Source organism: Solanum lycopersicum, chromosome 12, assembly GCF_036512215.1.
Source record: "Solanum lycopersicum chromosome 12, SLM_r2.1".
Classification (NCBI taxonomy): Eukaryota; Viridiplantae; Streptophyta; class Magnoliopsida; order Solanales; family Solanaceae; genus Solanum; species Solanum lycopersicum.
Window position 1 is genome coordinate 35967646 of NC_090811.1, and position 21249 is coordinate 35988894.

General features: G+C 38.7%; 1 protein-coding gene across 1 annotated transcript; it reads left to right on the top strand.

The window, feature by feature from the left end:
* The first annotated feature begins 2673 nt into the window (after positions 1-2673).
* LOC138340340 (uncharacterized) lies at positions 2674-3526 on the top strand. Its single transcript, XM_069292055.1, has 2 exons — positions 2674-2977; positions 3381-3526. The coding sequence occupies exons 1-2, from the start codon at positions 2674-2676 to the stop codon at positions 3524-3526; spliced, it is 450 nt and encodes a 149-aa protein (XP_069148156.1).
* Positions 3527-21249: the final 17723 nt, after the last annotated feature.

Sequence of the window (21249 nt, forward strand, 5' to 3'; positions counted from 1 at the left end):
TCCCATCTTTTCCTTTTAAGTATGATTAGCTTCCCCAACGCTTTATTTTCTTTAGTATGCTCATGATCATGCCAACAGGGTTAACTTAGGATCACTTGTGGTCCTAGGTTCCGTGTACGCATCACGTGTGTAGCTCGGGGTGTGACAAAACTTGGTATTAGAGCACTAGGTTCAAGAGTCCTAGGATGTCTGAAAAAGCCGTACTAAGTAGAGTCTTTTAATGGGTGTGAAGTGCACAACATCTAATGAGAGGGAGGCTATGAAGTGTTTTAGGAACTTCAACTTCTTATCAGTCTAATCGTGCGTAAGGTATGATCTAATTCCATTCTAAATCGATGTTGAGCGCTTAAGATCATGCCTTCTTGTAGATCTTAGGCATGGAATGTTAATGCACGTAATGCTAACACAGTTCCTCTAGTACCTGATAAGGAAGTTCAAATGCAGAATTTCAGAAATCCAATTGAGCTTTTGGCTAAGAGTATGACAAACCAGAACAATCAGCAGGTTCTAGTTCCTACTAATAGAAATGACCGATTAGTGGCAACCAAAGTTTGTGATTTTTTTAGTATGAATCCGCCAATTTTTAGGATCGCAAGTTCGTAAGGACCCACAGAAGTTCATTGATGAGGTCAAGAAAATATTTGGTGTGATGTCAGTTACTGGTAGTGAAAGTTGAGATTGGCATCTTACAAACTCACAGATGTGACTCACATATGGTTCACTCAGTGGAAAGACAACATACATGGCTTTGTCTTTTGTAACTCCATATAGCAGTCCAAATCATTAGTCAAGAAACTCTCTTAGAACCCTTGTAAGTCTACTGCAATCGGTGACCCAATTATAGCTAAACGGGTATACAGAAATTGCCCTGTCATAGTCTCTCATAAAGTCACCTCATCAGATCTAGTAGAGTTAGAAATGGTAGACTTCGATGTCATTCTAGGCATGGATTGATTACACTAATGTTATGCATCAGTCGATTGTAGAATTAGGATTGTTCGTCTTCAGTTTCAAGACGAACCAATCTTAGAATGGAAGGGTAGTAGCCTAGCACCTATGGGTCAATTTATTTCTTACCTTAAGGCCAGAAAGATGTTCTCAAAGGGTTATCTCTATCATCTATCTAGGGCTAAGGATTTTAACCTTGAAACCCCATCTCATGAGTCAGTTCTAGTAGTTTGTGAATTTCCCAAAGTATTTCCAAAAGATCTTCCTGGGGTTCCTCCCAAAAGGGAAATTCACTTTGGAATTGATATGCTTATAGATACCTAGCCTATTTCCATTCTTCCCTACAGAATGGATCTAGGAGACCTTAAGGAATTGAAAGAGCAGTTGAAAGACCTTCTAGATAAGGGTTTCATCCGACCTAGTATATCACCATCGGGTGCACCACTATTGTTCGTAATGAAATAAGATGGTTCTCTCTGAATGTGCATTGTTTATAGACAGTTGAACAAGGTCACAATCAAGAATAAGTATCCCATCAACAAGCTTGATGACTTGTTTGAACAACTTCAGCGTGCTAGTCATATCTCAAAGATAGACCTCAGATAGGGTTATCAACAACTCAGAGTCATAGATAGTGACATTTTGAAAACAGCCTTAATAACTCGGTATGGTCATCATGAATTTGTATTTATGTCGTTTGGACTAACCAATGCTCGTGCAGCTTTCATGGATTTGATGAACAGAGTGTTCAAACTGTACTTAGAATTATTCGTTGTCCTCTTCATTGATGATATCCCCATTTACCCTAGGAGTGAGGAAGAACATGCATGTAATTTTAGTGTTGTTCTGCAGACATCTCCAATTATTTTCTATGTTTAGTAAATTTGAGTTTTTGTTGCACTCTGTTGCTTTCCTTGGTCACATTGTATCTAGTGAAGGGATCTGCATAGATTCACAAAAGATAGAAGCAGTGAAACAATGGACCAGACCTACCTCATCTACAAATATCAGAAGTTTCTTAGGTCCAGCATGTTATCAGAGAAGGTTTGTGGAAGTATTTTCATCCATAGGCTCACCATTGACTAGGTTAACTCTGTAGATGGTCCTATTCCAATGGTCAGATGATTGTGAGAAAAGCTTTGCATAATTGAAAACTAGATTGACTACAGCTCCTGTCTTGACTCTATAGAGGGTTCAGATGGTTATGTGATCTATTGCGATGCATCCAGAGTTGGCTTTGGTTGTGTGTTGATACAAAGATATATGGTTATATCTCATCCCTCTAGAAAGCTTAAGGTGCTTGAGAAGAACTATCCAACTCATGATCTCGAGCTTGCAGCAGTGGTGTTTGAACTCAAGATATGGAGACACTAATTGTATGTTGTTCATGTAGATATGTTCACCGATAATAAGAGCCTTCAGTATATGTTCACCCAGAAAGAGTTGAATATTCGCCAGAGAAGATGGCTTGAGTTCCTTAAGTATTATGATATGAGTGTGCATTATCATCCTGGAAACGCGAATGTAGTGGACAATGCTCTTAGTAGATTATCTATGGGTAGTGTATCCCATGTTGAGGAAAAGGGAAAGGATCTAATGAAGGATGTTCATAGGCTTGCTCGCTTGGGAGTTCGCCCTATGATCATATCAGACAGCGGTGTAACAGTTCAGAATAGGGTGGATTCGTCTTTTGTAGTGGAGGTTAAGGAAAAGTTATAGATTGATATGATCTTGCTTGAACTAAAAGGTGCAGTCAACAATCAGATAGTGGAGGTTTTCTCCCAAAGGGGAGATGGTATACTTCACTACCAAGGTAGATTGTGTGTTCCTGATGTGGGAGAGTTGAGACAACATATTCTTGCAGAAGCTCATAACTCGAGGTATTCTATTCATCCAGGTGACACTAAGATGTACCGCGATCTGCGGGAAGTCTATTGGTGGGATGGAACGAAGAGGGATATTATAGAAGACTTTGTGAGTAAGTTCCCCAATTACCAGCATGTCAAGGTACAATATCAAAAACAAGGAGGTATGAATTAAGAGATCGCTATTCCAACATGGAAGTGGGATGTGATCAATATGAATTTCATCACAGGGTTACCTCGTACTCGCAGGCAGCATGACTCAATTTGGGTGATAGTTGATAGGATGACTAAGTCCTCTCGCTTTTCGGCGGTCAAGACAAAATATTAGGCAGAGGACTTTGCCAAGCTTTACGTTACTAAAATTGTGAGGTTGCATGGGGTTCCTTTGTCTATCAAATCTTATAGAGGTCCCTAGTTTACTTCTCATTTCTAGAAGTCATTTCAAAAAGGTCTTGGTACTTCAAGTTAACCTTAGTACAACATTTCATCCACAGACGGATGGGCAGGCAGAGCGTACCATTCTGACCTTAGAGGATATAATGAGAGCTTGTGTGATCGATTTCAAAGGTAGTTGGGATGATCACCTTTCTCTTATTGAGATTGCCTATAATAATAGCTACCATTTAAGCATTCAGATGGACCCTTATGAGGCTTTATATGGGCGTAGATGTAGATCTCCTGCTTGTTGGTTTGAAGTAGATGAAGCAGCTTGATAGGGAAAGATTCAGTCCTTTATGCTATGGAGAAAGTGCAACTGATTAGACATATACTTAATATAGACCAAAGTCGTCAGAAATCTTATGCAGATGTAAGGAGAAGGGAACTAGAGTTCCAAGTTGATGATTGAGTTTTTCAGAAAGTCTCACCTATGAAAGGGGTAATGAGATTTGGAAAGAAAGGGAAGCTTAGTCCTATATATGTAGGCCTTTACAAGATCTTGAAAAGGATTGGCAAGGTGGCATATGAGTTAGAGTTGCCAGCAAAATTAGCAGCAGTGCATCCGGTCTTCCACATCACACTTTTGAAGAAGTGCGTGGGTGACCCAGCCTCTACAGTGCCATTAGAGAGTGTGGCGGTGAAAGATAGTCTTTCTTATGAGGATGTACAACTTGAGATTCTTGACCGTCAGGTTAGAAGGTTGAGAAACAAAGAAGTGCTTCAGTCAAGGTTTTGTGGAGGAGTTAGTCCTAGAGGGAGCTACTTGGGAAGAAGAACCAGCCATGAAAGCCAAGTAACCTTACCTTTTTCCTTCCAATTCTAGTCCAGCGAGGTAATAGTTCCTCTTCACTTTTACAGTCATTCATGCGTAAATTCAGTTTTAGAATCATGTTCCCTCAATTTGTACTTTCATTATTAGCGTAACTGCATGTACTCAGAACTCAATTCAGTAAGAACTCAGTTCATAGTGTTTAGTAGTGTGGTTTGCATCTCTCTCCCTCTATTTTAGCTAGTTATGTCTTCATTCAAGGACGAATGTTGCCAAAGGGGTGATAATGTAACACCCCGTATCCAAAACAGACCAAAAATTAGTTCTTCAAGAAAATCTGCAGGTGCTACCAACGGTGGCATCAATGTACCATATCCTGAACCACGGTCCGTCCTGCACAACCATCGATGGGATAAGACACTACCGAAAATTACAACAAAGAAAAATTGGTTAAGTCTTGGACGACGGATGGACTTATGATTTATAGGTCAAAGGACGGTTTGAAGTTCGTGATCGTCGATCAGGACTCCCTTCAACCACTCTCTGACAAGAGCTATGGATGACCAGCATGGTTCTTAGGTGGACCTACGGTCCGTAGGTGAAAAATTTGCAGCCACTTAAAGGGAAATGCAATTGGGTCAACTTAAACTGATCATAACATTTATCACAAAATGAATTAGTTCTCCTATAACCTACCTAAAGATAGATAATTGAATTATCTTTCCATAGTTACCAACCTTTCTAAAATCAGACCTTTGAGTAAAACGTTATGCCCATTTTAGTAAAGGCCTATCGAACAACAACCTTCCCAGGGGTCAAAAACGGGGCGTCGGGCGCACGACGGACCGTCTGTCCTAGCCGTCGTGAGGCCCGACAACATCCTTCCCTGGGGTCTTTTTGACCTTTACCACACCGTTGAAACCCTAAGTTACATCATTTTGACCCTAAATCGTCAGATTTTAGTAAATTCAATCCTAGAAACATCATTAAAACATATCCAAATCAAATCATTAAATCAAAACTTAGAAAATTATAAGGAAGAGAGGAGAAGAAAGCTCAACAACCATAGTTCAAGAACACAACAAGCTCCAGGAGTTACAGCCCCGAAACATAAGTACTTTTTTGTGGATTTCATCACCATGTTTGTGGATTTCACTAGTAGGTTCCTTTCACCCATTAGGTCCTTAGTTTCAGTTAGTTCTTGATTCTCTTATCATGATGTCACGACCCAAAACGAGCTGTGAGAGGCACCCACACTTACCCTCCTATGTGAGCGAACCAACCAATCTAAACCCCATCATTTCAACCATAATAAACAGAATATAATGCGGAAGACTTAAAACTCATTAACAAAATCAATAATTAACTTCTAAAACTCAAAACTTATCATTATCCCCAAAATCTGGAAGTCATCATCACAAGAGCATCTATCCTCAAATTTCTAAATCTAAGAGTATCTAAGAAGCTAAAATGAGTAAAAGATATGGTCCATGACCGAACTTCAAGACATCAAGACGCGAAGGAAAGAATCAAGTCCGAGCTAGGAACAATAGCTCACCCTGAAATCTGATTATGCTGAAGTCTGGCTAGAGTTGCGGTTGAGTCAAAGTCGATGGCACGTTTGCTGCACTCCACAAATAACAAAGAAAGAAAAATACAAGTAGGGGTCAGTACAAGGCTCAAGTACTGAGTAGGTATCATTGGCAAACTCAAAATAGAAAACAATATATATCAGATAATAACATAAAATCCACTACAATACTCAATAGATAACAACAATAAGTACCATAACCGTTGGCCACAGCCCAAGCGCATCTATGAGGACTTACGCCTCCACACCATACTCATTTGGGAAAATAGGTTCTTTAAATTGAGTATATTAACATAATTCAAGATTCATTCTTTCTACTATCCTGGTGTCGGAACGTTACACTCCGATCCTCTACTTTTATCCTGGTGTCGGAACGTGACACCCGATCCTCTACTACTATCCTGGTGTCGGAATGTGACACTTGATTCACTACTACTATCCTGGTGTCAGAATGTGACACCCGATCCACTACTACTATCCTGGTGTCGGAACGTGACACCCGATCCACTATTACTATTCTGGTGTCGGAACGTGACACCCGATCTACTACTACTATCCTGGTGTCGGAACGTGACACTCGATCCACTATTACTATCCTGGTGTCAGAATATGACACCCAATCCACTACTACTATCCTGGTGTCGGAACGTGACACCCGATCCACTATTACTATCCTTGTGTCGGAATCCACTAACCTCCTTCTTTTAGTTCATCAAGCCTTCTTTTATACCAAGGCATCATCATTAACAGAGAGGGTTTTAGGTTTAAGTTTCACAACCTCATCTTTCCAAACCATTACAATTACATAATCACATCTTGCAAGCATACAATTAAGAATATAGAAGACTTTACAATACTACCCAATACATATCATTCGCTATTAAGAGTTTACTATGAAATAGCATAAACCATAACCTACCTCCACCGAAGAATTCGTGATCACGAAAGCTACTCCTCAAGGTATTTGCTTTCCTCTTCATTCTCCCTTCTCTCCTCGTTCGTCCCTCTCTTCTGTTCTTTCTATTTTTCCTTATTCAAACTCATTTTCTTTTACCCTAATTACCATATAATTATGTATAAAAGATGGTAAAAGTAGCCCACTATTTATTTCAAGGTTATCACCTTTAACTCCCAAGTAATTGAATTATTAACATTAACCCACTAACTTGAAAATTATAAGCAGGAATAGTCCAAAACGCCCCTTAAAAATTTTAATAGAAATCCGACCCAGTCAGGGTTACGCAGCCTGTGAAGGTCCGTCGTGCCTATGACGGTCCGTCCTGTTCTTCCATCGCGAAGTTCAGAGAGTTGTTCTCAGTACCCAAATTTCTAGAATCTAAGTATTTTGGAACGAGACACCTTCGACGGTCCATCGTGCCCATGACGGTCCGTCGTGGGATCCGTCGACCCAGACCGTTATTACCAGAAATAAAATCTACTGCCCAAAACGACTAACAGGTCGTTACAATAGATACCAATTTACCCATCGTTCGTCCTCGAACGATGAGAAGAAGAAAAACAAGGGCAAAAAGGAGTACCTGAATTTGTAAACAGATGTGGGTATTTTTCTTGCATATCAGCCTCCTTCTCCAAGGTGGACTCTTTAATTGGTCGATTCTTCCATTGAACCTTGATGGATGCAATCTCCCTTGACCTCAACTTGCGGACTTCTCTGTCTAAAATAGCAACAGGCTCCTCCTCATAAGACAAATTCTCATCAAAAAGAACTGAATCCCAACTAATGATGTAGTTTTCATCCCCATGGTATCTTTTCAGCATAGACACATAAATACCAGGTGTACTCCTGAGAGTCCTGGGGGCAAGACTATTCATAAATTACCTCCCCCACGCGCTTCAAAACTTCAAATGGACCAATGTACCTCGGACTAAGCTTACCTCGCTTACCAAACCGCATCACCCCTTTCATGGGTGAAACCTTCAGCAAAACTTGTTCACCCTCCATAAAATCCAAGTCTCTAATCTTTCGATCTTCATATTCCTTCTGTCTACTTTGAGCCGCTAAAAGCTTTTCTTGAATGCATTTCACTTTATCTAACGACTTAGAAGGTCAGTACCCCAAGGTCTAACCTCAAATGCATCAAACCACCCAATGGGGGACCTACATCTTCTCCTATACAGTGCCTCAAATGGGGTCATATCAATATTTGAGTGATAGCTATTGTTGTATGAGAACTCTGCTAAGGGTAAGAAGTTATCCCAACGACCACCAAACTCTATCACACTTGCATGAAGCATATCCTCCAAAACCTGAATCGTTCGCTTAGACTGACCATCAGTCTGAGGGTGAAATGCACTACTAACATCCAACCTAGTACCTAACTCAACATGCAATGTTTTCTAAAACTTAGAGGTAAACTGTGTATCCCTATCTGATATAATGGAAAGTGGAACTCCATGCAATCAAACAATTTCTGAGATGTAAAGTTTGGCTAACTTCTCTGTATTATAAGTCACCTTGACCGGAATGAAATGAGCAGACTTAGTTAATCTGTCAACAATTACCCAAATGGAGTCATATTTACCCATTGTCTTTGGAAGACCAACCACGAAGTCCATTGCAATTCTCTCCTACTTCCATTCAGGAATGGGCATTCTCTGCAGTGTCCCTCCAGGCCTCTGGTGCTCATACTTTACCTGCTGACAATATAGGCATTGAGCAACAAAATCAACAATGTCACGCTTCATCCTACTCCACCAAAAATGTTGCTTTAGATCACGATACATCTTTGTTGCACCAGGATGTATAGAATTCCTTGAAATATGAGCCTCTGTAAGAATAGTGTGAATCAAATCATCGACGTGGGGTACACATACCCTTCCCTTAATACCTTCCGCATCGATTTTTGCTTCTTTATCCTCTCCTCGCAATACCTTATCTCGAATCCGGATCTGTTTCTCATCAGTAAACTGCTTTCCCCTAATCTTGTCAAGAAAGAAAGATCTTGCCTCCACACAGGCCAAAAATCCTCCTTTCTCATTTACTTCTAGGCTCATAAGGTCATTAGCCAGACTCTGAACCTCTCTAGCCAATGGGCGTCTAGGAACCTGCAAGTGAGCTAGACATCCCATGCTCCCTGCCTTTCTACTTAAAGCATCTGCCACAACATTACATATTCCCAGATGATACAAGATAGTGATATCATAGTCCTTCAGTAGTTCCATCCACCTCCTCTATCTCAAATTCAAATCTTTCTGAGTAAAGACATACTGTAAACTACGATGATCCATATAGACTTCACACTTAACCCCATTTAGATAGTGTCTCCATTGCTTTAATGCAAACACTACTGCAGCCAACTCCAAATCATGGGTCGGATAATTATGTTCATGCACCTTTAATTGCCTCGAAGCATAAGCAATTACATTCTTCTCTTGCATTAGCACTACACCCAAACCAGAATAGGATGCATCACAATAAACAATAAAATTCTTACCTTCCACTGGCAGGGTAAGAATTGGTGCAGTAGTCAACAAGGTCTTGAGTTTCTAAAAGCTTTCTTCACATTCATCTGACCATACAAATGGAACACTCTGCTTAGTCAAATTTGTTAGTTGGGAAGCAACGGAAGAAAATCCCTTGACAAATCGACGGTAGTAGCTAGCTAAACCAACAAAGCTCCTTACCTCTGTAACATTAGTAGGTCTTACCCAATTCTTCACTGCTTCAATCTTGGTAGGATCCACCATCACTCCATCCTTAGAAACCACATGCCCCAAGAAAGAACACTGAATCTAGCCAAAACTCACACTTGGAGAATTTGGCAAAAAGCTTTTTCTCCCTCAACATTTCCAATACCATTCTCAAGTGCTCCTCATGTTCTTTCTTGCTCTTTGAGTATACCAGTATATCATTGATGAATAATGACAAAGAGTTCCACATATGGCTTAAAAATCCCGTTCATTAAGCTCATCAAAGCAGCAGGGGCATTCGTAAGCCCAAAAGACATTACTAGGAACTCATAATGCCTATACCTAGTCCGTAAAGCAGTCTTGGGCACATTCATTGCCTGTATTTTCAATTGATGATAACCAAATCTCAAATCGATTTTTGAGAAGGTACAAGCACCTTGTAACTGATCGAACAAATCATCGATGCGAGGAAGAGGATGCTTGTTCTTAAAAGTTACCTTATTCAGTTGTCTGTAGTCAATGCACATTCGAAAACTTCCATCCTTCTTCTTAACAAACAAAAAAGGAGAACCCCAAGGCGATGCACTTGGTCTAATAAAGACTTTCCCTAAAAACTCTTGAAGTTGGGCCTTTAACTCTCTAAACTCAGCGGGAGCCATCCTATAAGGGGGTATGGAAATGGGGCGAGTACCCGGCTCCAGATCAATACAGAAATCAATATCTCTATCTGGTGGCATACCAGGAAGGTCTGCAGGAAACACATCCAAAATTTCCCGGACTATCGAAACCGACTCAATTGAAGGTACTTGGGTAGTATCATCCCTGAGGTGTGCCAAGAAAGCTAAACAAACCTTACTAACCATTCTCTTAGCACGAAGAAAGGAGATGATACGAACTGGAGTGGGAGTGTAGTCACCCTCCCACACTAACGGATCTGTCCCAGGCATGGCCAATGTCACAGTTTTGGCATTACAATCTAAGATTGCAATGTTTGGAGAAAGCCAAGTCATACCCAGTATTACATCGAAATCAACCATTTCTAAGATAACCAAGTCTACATGAGTATTTCTCCCCATAAAAGTCACAAGACAAGACCTATACACCTTTTCAACTATCACAGACTCACCCACCGGAGTAGAAACACGAATAGGCATGTCTAGCAATTCATAATGTAAATTAAGACCAGTAGCAAATGAGGAAGATACATATGAAAATGTGGATCAAGTATCAAATAATACAGAAGCCATGCAATTACAAACCAAAAGATTACCTGTGATAACAACATCAGATGTCTCCGCTTTAGACCTCCAAGGGAAAGCATAACAATGGGCCCTATCACCTGTCTGTCCGTTGCTCCTACCATATTGTGCTGCAGCCGCTCCGGCTTGCCCGCCACCCCGGTTGGTTTGGTGACCACCATTTCCTTGACCACCATGTCTTCCAGAATGGCGGCCTCTTCCATGACCACCTCTACCTCTGACTATTGGGGGTCTGTAACTCGTTTTTGGACAATATCTCTTAATATGTCCAATTTCCCCACATCCGTAACACTCTCTGGATTCAAGTATAGGTCTCCGTGAGAAAGACAGAGTCTTGGGATAACCTCCAAAACTAGAGAAATGTTGACTGGTCTGCGGTGGACCCCCAGCTACAGCCTGTAGTGAAGACTGAATAGGTTGGGCTGGATAACCTCCTGAACTCTGCCCTCTGGAGTAAGACCCACCAAATTCACCTCCCTTACGAAACTTCTTAGTTGCTGATGCCATGGTGAAGTCATCTGGCTTCACTCCTTCCACCTCTATCACAAAGTCTACCACTTCCTGAAAGGATTTTGCTGCAATAGATACCTGTAAGGCTGGAATCTGCATATCTTACCTCAATCCCTTCACAAAACGGTGAATCCTCTCTTGTGTACTGAAGCAAAGCTGGGAGGCATACCTAGATAATGCACAAACCCTAGCCTCATAAGTAGTAACCGACATCCTACCTTGCTCTAGGCTCAAGAACTGATCTCTCCTCCTATCCCTCAAAGTCCGGGGTATATACTTCTCCATAAACAAGCTAAAGAATGATGCCCAAGTCATAGGTGGTGCCTGTGCTAGTTGACACTAAACATACGATCGCCACCATATTTTGGCATTCCCTAAAAAATTGATAGGTTACAAAGTCAACACCGAATCGTTACACTATGCCCATCTTATGTAGCAACTCATGATAATCAACCAGAAAATCATAGGCATCCTCAGATTAAGCACCCTTGAAGACTGGAGGTTTCAATTTCAAGAACTTACTAAAAAGTTTGTGCTGATAACTTGTCATTATAGGCCGTGTAGTCAACCAAGGAAACGTGCCTATTTCCAATGAGGCGTCCATGCTGGGAGCCACAGCAGCTGCATGTTGTACTCCTGGAACTACAGGTGCTGGTGCAGAAAACATTGGAGGTGTCTGGCCCTGATCAGATAACCCGCTAAGATAAGCAAGAACCTGGTTAATCATCACTGGGGTAGGTTTGAAGGGGGGGGGGGGTAATTCCTCACTCTGCACTTGTTCATTTTCCCCTTCCTCACCCTCTCTTAATACTTCCTCAGTCAGTGGAGGAGTCACCACCCTAGTACTAGATGGACCAGGTTCTTGTCTTCTTCCTCTAGAGGACGTCCTCCCGCGACCTCTACCACGACCTCTTGCCACTACTCCTCTTCGAGCTACAGCCTCAGTGGTTGGTTCAGACACATCTGGTCTTATCGGAGTTGGTGTTTGCACAGTTGTTGCTCTAGGTCTAACCATATACGAAATAGAGTGAAGATGGTCAGATACCAATTTGTATTACCTAGATACCAATTGGATCCAAGTAATAGCACAAAAGAAAGAAAGAATGGAATTTTCCTAAAGTCCTGTAGCCTCTCAAATAAAAGTAAAGGCGTCCCCCTACCGTTCCTCAAGACTCTACTAGACTCGTTCTTGTGTGATGAGGCCAACGAACCTAATGCTCTGATACCAAGTTTGTCACAACCCAAAACGAGCCGTGAGTGGCACCCACACTTACCTTCCTATGTGAGCGAACCAACCAATCTAAACCCCATCATTTCAACCATAGTAAACAGAATATAATGCGGAAGACTTAAAACTCATTAACGAAATCAATAATGAACTTGTAAAACTCAAAACTTATCATTATCCCCAAAATCTGGAAGTCATCATCATAAGAATATCTATCCTCAAATTTCTAAGTATAAGAGTATCTAAGAAGCTAAAATAAGTAAAAGAGATGGTCCATGTGCGAACTTCAAGACATCAAGACGCGAAGGAATGAATCTAGTCCGAGCTAGGAACAATAGCTCACCCTGAAATCTGATTATGCTGAAGTCTGGCTAGAGTTGCGGTTGAGTAAAAGTCGATGACACGTTTGCTGCACTCCACAAATAACAAAGAAAGAAACATACAAGTAGGGGTCAGTACAAGGCACAAGTACTGAGTAGGTATCATTGGCCAACTCAAAATAGAAAACAATATATATCAGATAATAACATAAAATAAAATACAATACTCAACAGATAACAACAACAAGTACCATAACCATTGGCCACAGCCCAAGCGCATCTATGAGGACTCACGCCTCCACACCATACTCATTTGGGAAAATAGGTTCTTTAAATAGAGAATATTAACATAATTGAAGATTCATTCTTTCTACTATCTTGGTGTCGGAACGTGACACTCTGATCCTCTACTTCTATCCTGGTGTCAGAACGTGACACCCAATCCTCTACTACTATCCTGGTGTCGGAACATAACACCTGATCCACTACTAGTATCCTGGTGTTGGAACGTGACACCCGATCCACTACTACTATCCTGGTGTTGGAACGTGACACGCGATCCACTATTACTATCCTGGTGTCGGAACGTGACACCCGATCCACTACTACTATCCTGGTGTCAGAACGTGACACCCGATCCACTATTACTATCCTGGTGTCGGAACGTGACACCCGATCCACTACTACTATCCTGGTGTCGGAACGTGACACCCGATCCACTATTACTATCCTGGTGTAGGAACGTGACACCCGGTCCACTACTACTATCCTGGTGTCGGAACGTGACACCCGATCCACTATTACTATCCTGGTGTCAGAACGTTACACCCGATCCACTAACCTCCTTCTTTTAGTTCATAAAGCCTTCTTTTATACCAAGGCATCATCATTAATAGAGAGGGTTTTAGGTTTAAGCTTCACAACCTCATCTTTCCAACCAATTACAATTACATAATCACATCATGCAAGCATACAATTAAGCATATAGAAGACTTTACAATACTACCCAATACATATCATTCGCTATTAAGAGTTTACTATGAAGTAGTATAAACCATAACCTACCTTCACCGAAGAATTCGTGATCACGCAAGCTACTCCTCAAGGTCTTTGCTTTCCTCTTCGTTCTCTCTTCTCTCGCTCGTTCGTCCCTCTCTTCTGTTCTTTCTATTTTTCCTTATTCATACTCTTTTACTTTTACCCTAAATACCATATAATTAAGTATAAAAGATGGTAAAAGTAGCGCACTATTTATTTCAAGGTTATCACCTTTAACCCCCAAGTAATTGAATTATTAGCATTAACCCACTAACTTTAAAATTATAAGAAGGAATAGTCCAAAATGCCCCTTAAAACTTTTAACAGAAATCTGACCCAGTCAGGGTTACGCATCCTGTGACGGCCCATCATGACTACGACGGTCCGTCCTGCTGCTTTTGTCACAAAGTTCAGAGACTAAATTTCATTAAAGGGTCTGTGACGGTCCGTCGTGCCTACGACGGTCCGTCCTGCTCTTCCGTCGCGAAGTTCAGAGAGTTGTTCTCAGTACCCAAATTTCTTGAATCTAAGTATTTTGGAACGAGACACCCTCGACGGTCCATCGTGCGATCCATCGACCCAGACAGTTATTACCAGAACTAAACTCAACTGCCCAAAACGACTAACAGGTTGTTACATATGATTAAACCTAGGGTGTCTAGATATTTGATATAACTTCCTGAATGTATTAAATATATGTTTCAAATCAGATTATCGCGTGAATTTTAGAAACCTAGGTTAGTATTTCTTTAGTTCTTGAATTACACATGCTAGGTCATATATTTAGACACTTCAAATATACATGCCTCAGTTATAAATGCATACTTACCAGATTAATTGTTGCATTCTCAGATTGCATGTTTAGTTTCTGCTTTCCAATACTTACAGAAATTCAGATATAATCAGTTAATTTGTAGAATTCAGTGGGAGTAGCATAATATCGAGTTGGACTAGGGTTTAGCGCACCCAATAGTCCCAGAACTACTACCCAAGTACGTTGTCAGTCCCCTATATAGGCAATCAGTTTTGTGATCACACCGCATGCCTTTATACCTTTGGCAGGGTATATTGGTTCCTCTCAATGGGGCATATACATCAGACTCCACATTTAGCTCATGTGGTTTTATTATAAGTTATTATTAGCTCCCACAGTTCATTCAGACTCTCTGCATTGACCATTTATCAGTATATTCAGTACTCAGTTTTAGCATGTTATAACTTGGTCATTGCATCCAATTACGTCAGATTATTATACTTGTTTTTGTGCTTGTTCAATGACGTTTCATTTCAGCTTTACTCTATCCTACATGCTCATTACCTTTCAAGTACTGACGCATACGTGCCCTACATCTTCTCGTGATGTAAGTTCAGGTTCTCAACATCCAAATCACGCATAGATCGATTACCCCATCTTCAATTCAGCAGATTCAGTGGTGAGTCCTCATTCTCCGAGGACAACAGTCATGAGTTTCATTTTAGTCTTTAGTCATTAAGTTTTAGTGTTTGCTAGATTTAGCTGAGGCTTGTTCCAGTAACTCTAGTCTAGTTTAGAAGCTATTTTCAGATATAATTAGATTCAACTTATTATTGAGTTAATATTTATTTTGTATTAATCTCATTGTACTCAAATATCTCAGTTATAGAATATGGGTATTCCCCATATTTTCATTTAAAGTATGATTTATCTTCCGCAACAATTTATTTTCTTTAGTATACTCATAATTATGCCAGCAGGGTTAGCTTGTGATTACTTGTGGTCCTAGGTTCCGTGTCCACGTCTCGGGGGTAGCTCGTGGCGTGACAAGTTTATTAAATGTTTTTAAGTTATATCTTATGTTTTTAAGGGTTGTGTCCATAATGTATTCCATTTTTGTTAAGTCTAAGATGTCAAAGAGACTTAGGGTCTAAATATGTAATATGATATTGTTATATATATGAAGTAATGCTCTAGCATATGAGGTGCTATGAAAAGTTTAAAATTTTCCCCTAAATTTACTATGTCAATGCGATGAATGATAACTATGGGCTTGTATAAAACCTCCGAGATGTCAAGTACCCAATGTTTCTTCAAGGCGGTGCTTCCTGGATGTGACAAAGGTGGTATCAGATTAGAGGTTTTAAAAGTGGTTTATGGCCAAGAAGTCTCATATTGCCACATCTAGTATAGTCTTTTATCATTGGTGTTGAGACGTGACGCATCAAATGGAACGAGAGGCTATAGCACGATAGAGTTTCCCTTATTCATCATTCTTATATCGTCCATAGAACTTAACTCTATAAAATCTCTCTATTATGTTTTCTTGTCTTATGGTCTTTTAGATGTAATTGTTTGGATGAGATTGTTCTCTGTGCTTGAGGGACAAAAGATGAGTTTAAATGCTTATGTTAGTATTTTTGGTTGAATGAATATGTGTGAAAGCGAATTTTGGCATGTTTTGATAATGCAATTCCAATTATGGCTATATATGAAATTTATGTGAAATAGCATGATATATTGAGAAATTTATGTCATGATATAGTTAAATCATGCTAGAAGATATTATGGTTGAAATAAGTTCTTTTGGAATAATGTGTTACGATATGTTTTTGCATAATGATATCCTTATGATATGATTTGAATTTGAAATTATTAGTGACTACCTATGGAAGCATGCTACCCTAAAAATATGTGCTTAAAAGTGTTTAATGTTTCCTTTTATATAAATGTGGTCCTTGATAAGTTGCCTACTATGGATTGGAGTCCTTTGTATAGACTTTATTGTAGGGTTATCATAGTATGCTTGTCTTGGTAAAGTCTTGTATCTCATATGGTCATGCTTTTCCCATCAATTTCCTAAATGTTTCATTTTTTGGAATTTTGAAGCATGTTCGCTGTAATGCTAGGCAGCTTACTGTATGATTTTTAGGAAATCAGCTAAATTGTTCTTTTATTGGAAGTTGTTGAAATGTATATAAAATTGATGCATATGAACATGATAATGAATGTGAAAAGGAGAATTGCTATTAGGAATAAAGAATGAGAGTCTTATGGCATGATGAGTTGTAGATTTGTTTCTAACTTCTTATTAGGTTGTGAGTCCCTTGATGTTGTGGTATTAATGTTTCCCTTAAATTGAGGGTAGTATTCTTATCCTTGTAGAGTCATGATGTGGGTTTGATTGACCTAGAAGTTGTGTTACTTTAATTGCAAAAGAAAAGAAAATGTCCTTATGGCTAAGTCTCCTTGTTGTTTCTTCTAATGATGTATGACCTCGATGTCCATTGTATTGTCTGAAAACCTTATGTTGTTAAATTGTATGACCTAAGTTGATAATTTGAGGATAGTTTTCCTAAAATGATAAGGTTTAGAATGCCTTGGTTGACTTACTGTAAATCCCTACTAAAGTTGTAATCACCTCTAAGTGATGAAAATGAAGGTTGTTTAGTTAAGATCCTCTTACGGTTGGTTAAGTTTCTCTTAATTGGGTCTAGTCTAAGTGGGGTACGGTTATGGAGTAGTAAGGTTGTAGATATTTTCTACTTGTCCTTCTATTTGGCTTGGACTTGAAACTAATGATTTCTTAGTAAGCTTGTTCATGAATAAGAATTTTGCATAAAATATGAATTTCATGGCCTTTATATGTTTGGTATGTATTGATTAGATTTATCATAAGGATATTTTAAGATTCCAAAGTGCATGAAAGAATTTTTTTTTGGATAAAATCCATGTTTTCTCGTGTTGAATTGCATCTTGATATACTAGTTATGCATTTGAGTTAGTGAGGAAAGATAAGAAACATGGTAATAGTCACTTGTGAGGTGTAATGTTTTCCTTTTAATGAAAAGTTGAGTCTCCTTAAAATGAAATATGTTCAGTGTCTTGAAATTTGTGTGACTTGTATGATTTGGAATGCATAATTGTAGGTTCACTCTTGAGAAGTGAAAGCCTGTTTATCTAAATTCTCGTGTGTGTGCCTATGATTTGTGTTATTTTCCTCAAAATAATGTTTACTATGAAGGTGAGTACTATGCTGCAAATTGACATTTTTTGTGAAATTACTTCCTATTTGTTGTGATATGCTTGGTGTGACTTACCATTTGGACTTCACCAAGAAGGAAACATGAGCATGCCTTGGTTCAAAAGTTGAGAATTTCTCATTTAAGAGGAAATTGACCTTGGACTTTTCTTAGGTGTGAACTCATGATACATATAACTGTGTTGAGGAGAAGGACATTCCTCCATGGATACAACTAAGAATGGTATGGTTGAGTATGACATTCATGGCACTAGGTCTAACAAAGAAAGATCTTTGTTGATTCTATTAACTCAAGTCTATGTGCATTGAATTATGAGTGACAAATTGTTTCTTGAGTGTTGTTTAAATCTTCCTAACTATGACTTAAAAAGTAGTTGCAAACTGATATCTTAATGTATTGGAGTGTAATGACCGTGTTATGATTAGGAGAAGGATGTTATTACTATGAACATGATAAGAGCCTTTGTGTTTGATGCATTAAAGAGTGAGTGAATGAAAGTTTTGCTTACTTGTGTGCATTGACTGCTAAAATATTTTGAGGATGTTATAAGTGTGATTAAATACTCAATGATTCATTGAAATCCTTGTCGTGATGAAAGTATTCTAAGTGTCATTCGATGACGAATCTTCCCAAGTGGAGGATATTGTAATACCCCAAAAATGAGTTAGGGTGTGTAGATACTAACATCTTCGTCTTAAGGTTACATGGTCCTAAAATGACTTATAATATTGTATTAAGTCAGTATGTAAAGTTTGAGATGATTTGGAAGTCAAACGTCAAGGGACGACCAAGACGTTTGATGACCAGTCAGCTATGTGCCTCATGTGTCTAGACGTATTTATATATTGTATGTATTGATATTATGCAGCCTTAAAATGAGTTATAATGATTTTTATAGACAGTATTTGGAGTTTCCTGAAGTTTTGAGGTAAAATGTCCAAGACGTTAAAAAATTAGCCCTTACGATGCTCAAGTGTGTCTTGACGGGCTCTAGCCTGTTTGGACATGTTACGTTTATTTTTTTGGGTTAAATTGATGTGGGATGTACAAAACTTGTTATGATTTGTATTTACTTTAGAATCGTCCAGGTACGACTTATAATGGCCCCGCAAAAGGGCCCACAAGAAGGACCCAGGATTGGATGAGACACTACCTTGGCAGTATCAATTGATTGAACCAAACAATGGCCTGTTGGTTGACCAACGTCCCGTTGGTGAAGTATATTCGATGGATACATAGACTAGGCAAGTCTCAACCCAAAAATAGGACAAGGTTAAATCGAGGGATGCCAAAGACGGCCAGTCGATTGACTAACGGCCAGTCGATGGTGATTTGTTGATGGTGGCCTTTAACACTGCCTTGCGACTGTTTTATTAAAGGGGTAAATGGGAAATTCACTTCACGACATAAAATGACTGTAGTTGATTAATTTACCTATTTTTGGGTATATTCTGGGATCAAACACATGAACAACCCATTCCCAATCCCTTCTCACGAAATTGAACCTTCCCTCCAAAAGCAATTCTCTCTAGAAACCTCCCTTGTTGTTGAAGCTCAAGAACAGATTCTAGATTGGATTCTCATGGATTTTTCACAAAGTTTTAGATATCTTCATGTAGGTAAAGTTATGGTGATCCTTCATCTCTATGTAACCTTTAACTTGGAGAGTTCTTCTCAATGTTTTCAAAGAAAGTTTCATGATCAAAGCTCTCATTCTTCAATCTATCCATGGGTTCTTTCTAAAAACGTTTGTAATGTATCAATCATGATTAATTGACGTTTTTGCATTGGTTTTAACATTATTTTAATCCGATTGAATGATGAACCCATGTACCTTCCTAAAAAATGATTTAGCCATTGCATATGCATTGTGATCATGACTTGTTAATGGTTGAATTGTGATGTCGAATGATCCATGTGATTCCTTTAGTGATTCCATAAGCCATGTAGCAACCATGTGTAGAAAAGTGGCATACTTTTTAGATGATTCCTTTGGTTATTTTTAGAATAGACTAGTAAATCCACTTAGTTGTTCAGGTTCTATCATAATGGTAAGGTATAGGAAGACCCTCGCAGCATGAGAAAAAATAATGTATATTCACTAAATATCTTCGGTGATGGTTGTTGGTTAGAGAAATCCCGCAGAAGTTAGATGTATTTATACATATTTATTTGTATTTTTACATACATCTTAAAGTTAAATAGTCTTTTTGCATACATACAGTGTTGACATCATGCTTCAAATAACTTTTCCCCATACTTGACTTGTTTTAAACTACTTTATATTGAAATTAGTTCATTCTTGTAGAGATGAGTTGAGCCAACTAAGTTCTTCAAAATCCCTTACAAGCATATATTTGTGTTTTATCATTCCAACTCTCATACTCATAAATTTGAGGTACTGATGCTAGTAGGCTTGCATAGTATTATGATACCGGCGCACTTAGTTAGAATCAACATTCGGAGGATCCATTTTCAATACTTTCTTGTTTTAGTTTAGTAGGATGTTTGATGTTCATTTATAACCTTCTAAAGTATTTCATAGCTATATGTTTATTGATAGAAGTCTTCTGCGTAGTAAGTAAGCCAGGCTAAGGGTTCGGTTTGGGCCAACAATGGTTCTCGAGTTCCAGTTTCGCCCAGCGTGTAGTCTCGGGTTGTTAAAAATACATCTTTTTAGATAATGATTTTGAGTAACAATAACAAACCACATAAAGAGTTATTATTTTAAACATATGAGTTGAGTATATTTTCGGGAGTATTATTGAGCACCATCATGGGAACAAGTTCAAATAACTCAAGTCCTCATAAACCACGTAGCAAACATGGGTAGAAAAGGTCATACTTTTTAGATGATTCCTTAATGATTTTTAGCATAGACTAGTGGATCACATTTGTGAGAGTCTCTATACATGGTAAAGTATAGGACCGTTCTTACAACGCGGGCGAGATATTGTATCATCACATAGCTCATTGTGATGGTTTGGTTAGAGAATTTCCCACAAAGTTATATTATATTTTAATATATACAAATTGAGTGTTTATTTTTTTCTTCAGTATATTAAGTTTCTATCTATTGTTTTAAAAGCTTTACATATATTACATATTTAATTATTGCTTTATTCTTGAGTATCTTGAGTTAAATTGTGCTTAATTGAGTTTATTACCATATTGTTTAGTTGATCCCCATTTTACGGAGTTGATTATATTATCATTGCGTACTTTTGAGTTGAGTAAGTGTGAGAATTTTTGAGTATTCCTTTAGTTGAGTAAGTTTGAGAAGAGGCAAGTAGGATTTTTTTCTACTAGTTCAAGCTTATATTTAGGCTTTAGATTCCCCCCAACATACTCGAACATCCCATGTACTGAGTCACATAGACTGCATCTTTTCATTATGCTCGTTGATACCATATGTAGTTTGCGTTAGATATGGTGAGCCTGTATGTTTCTGGAGGGTTCCACTTAAATTTTCAGTTATATTACTTGTTAGGATAACGTGGGTCTATTCATTTTTTATATGTTTTAAAGACATAAGTTGCATATGTATGGCGAGTTGAATATATTAATTAAATGTATCTATTAAGTATTTTTTAGATTATTTTAAAGTTAAGTATT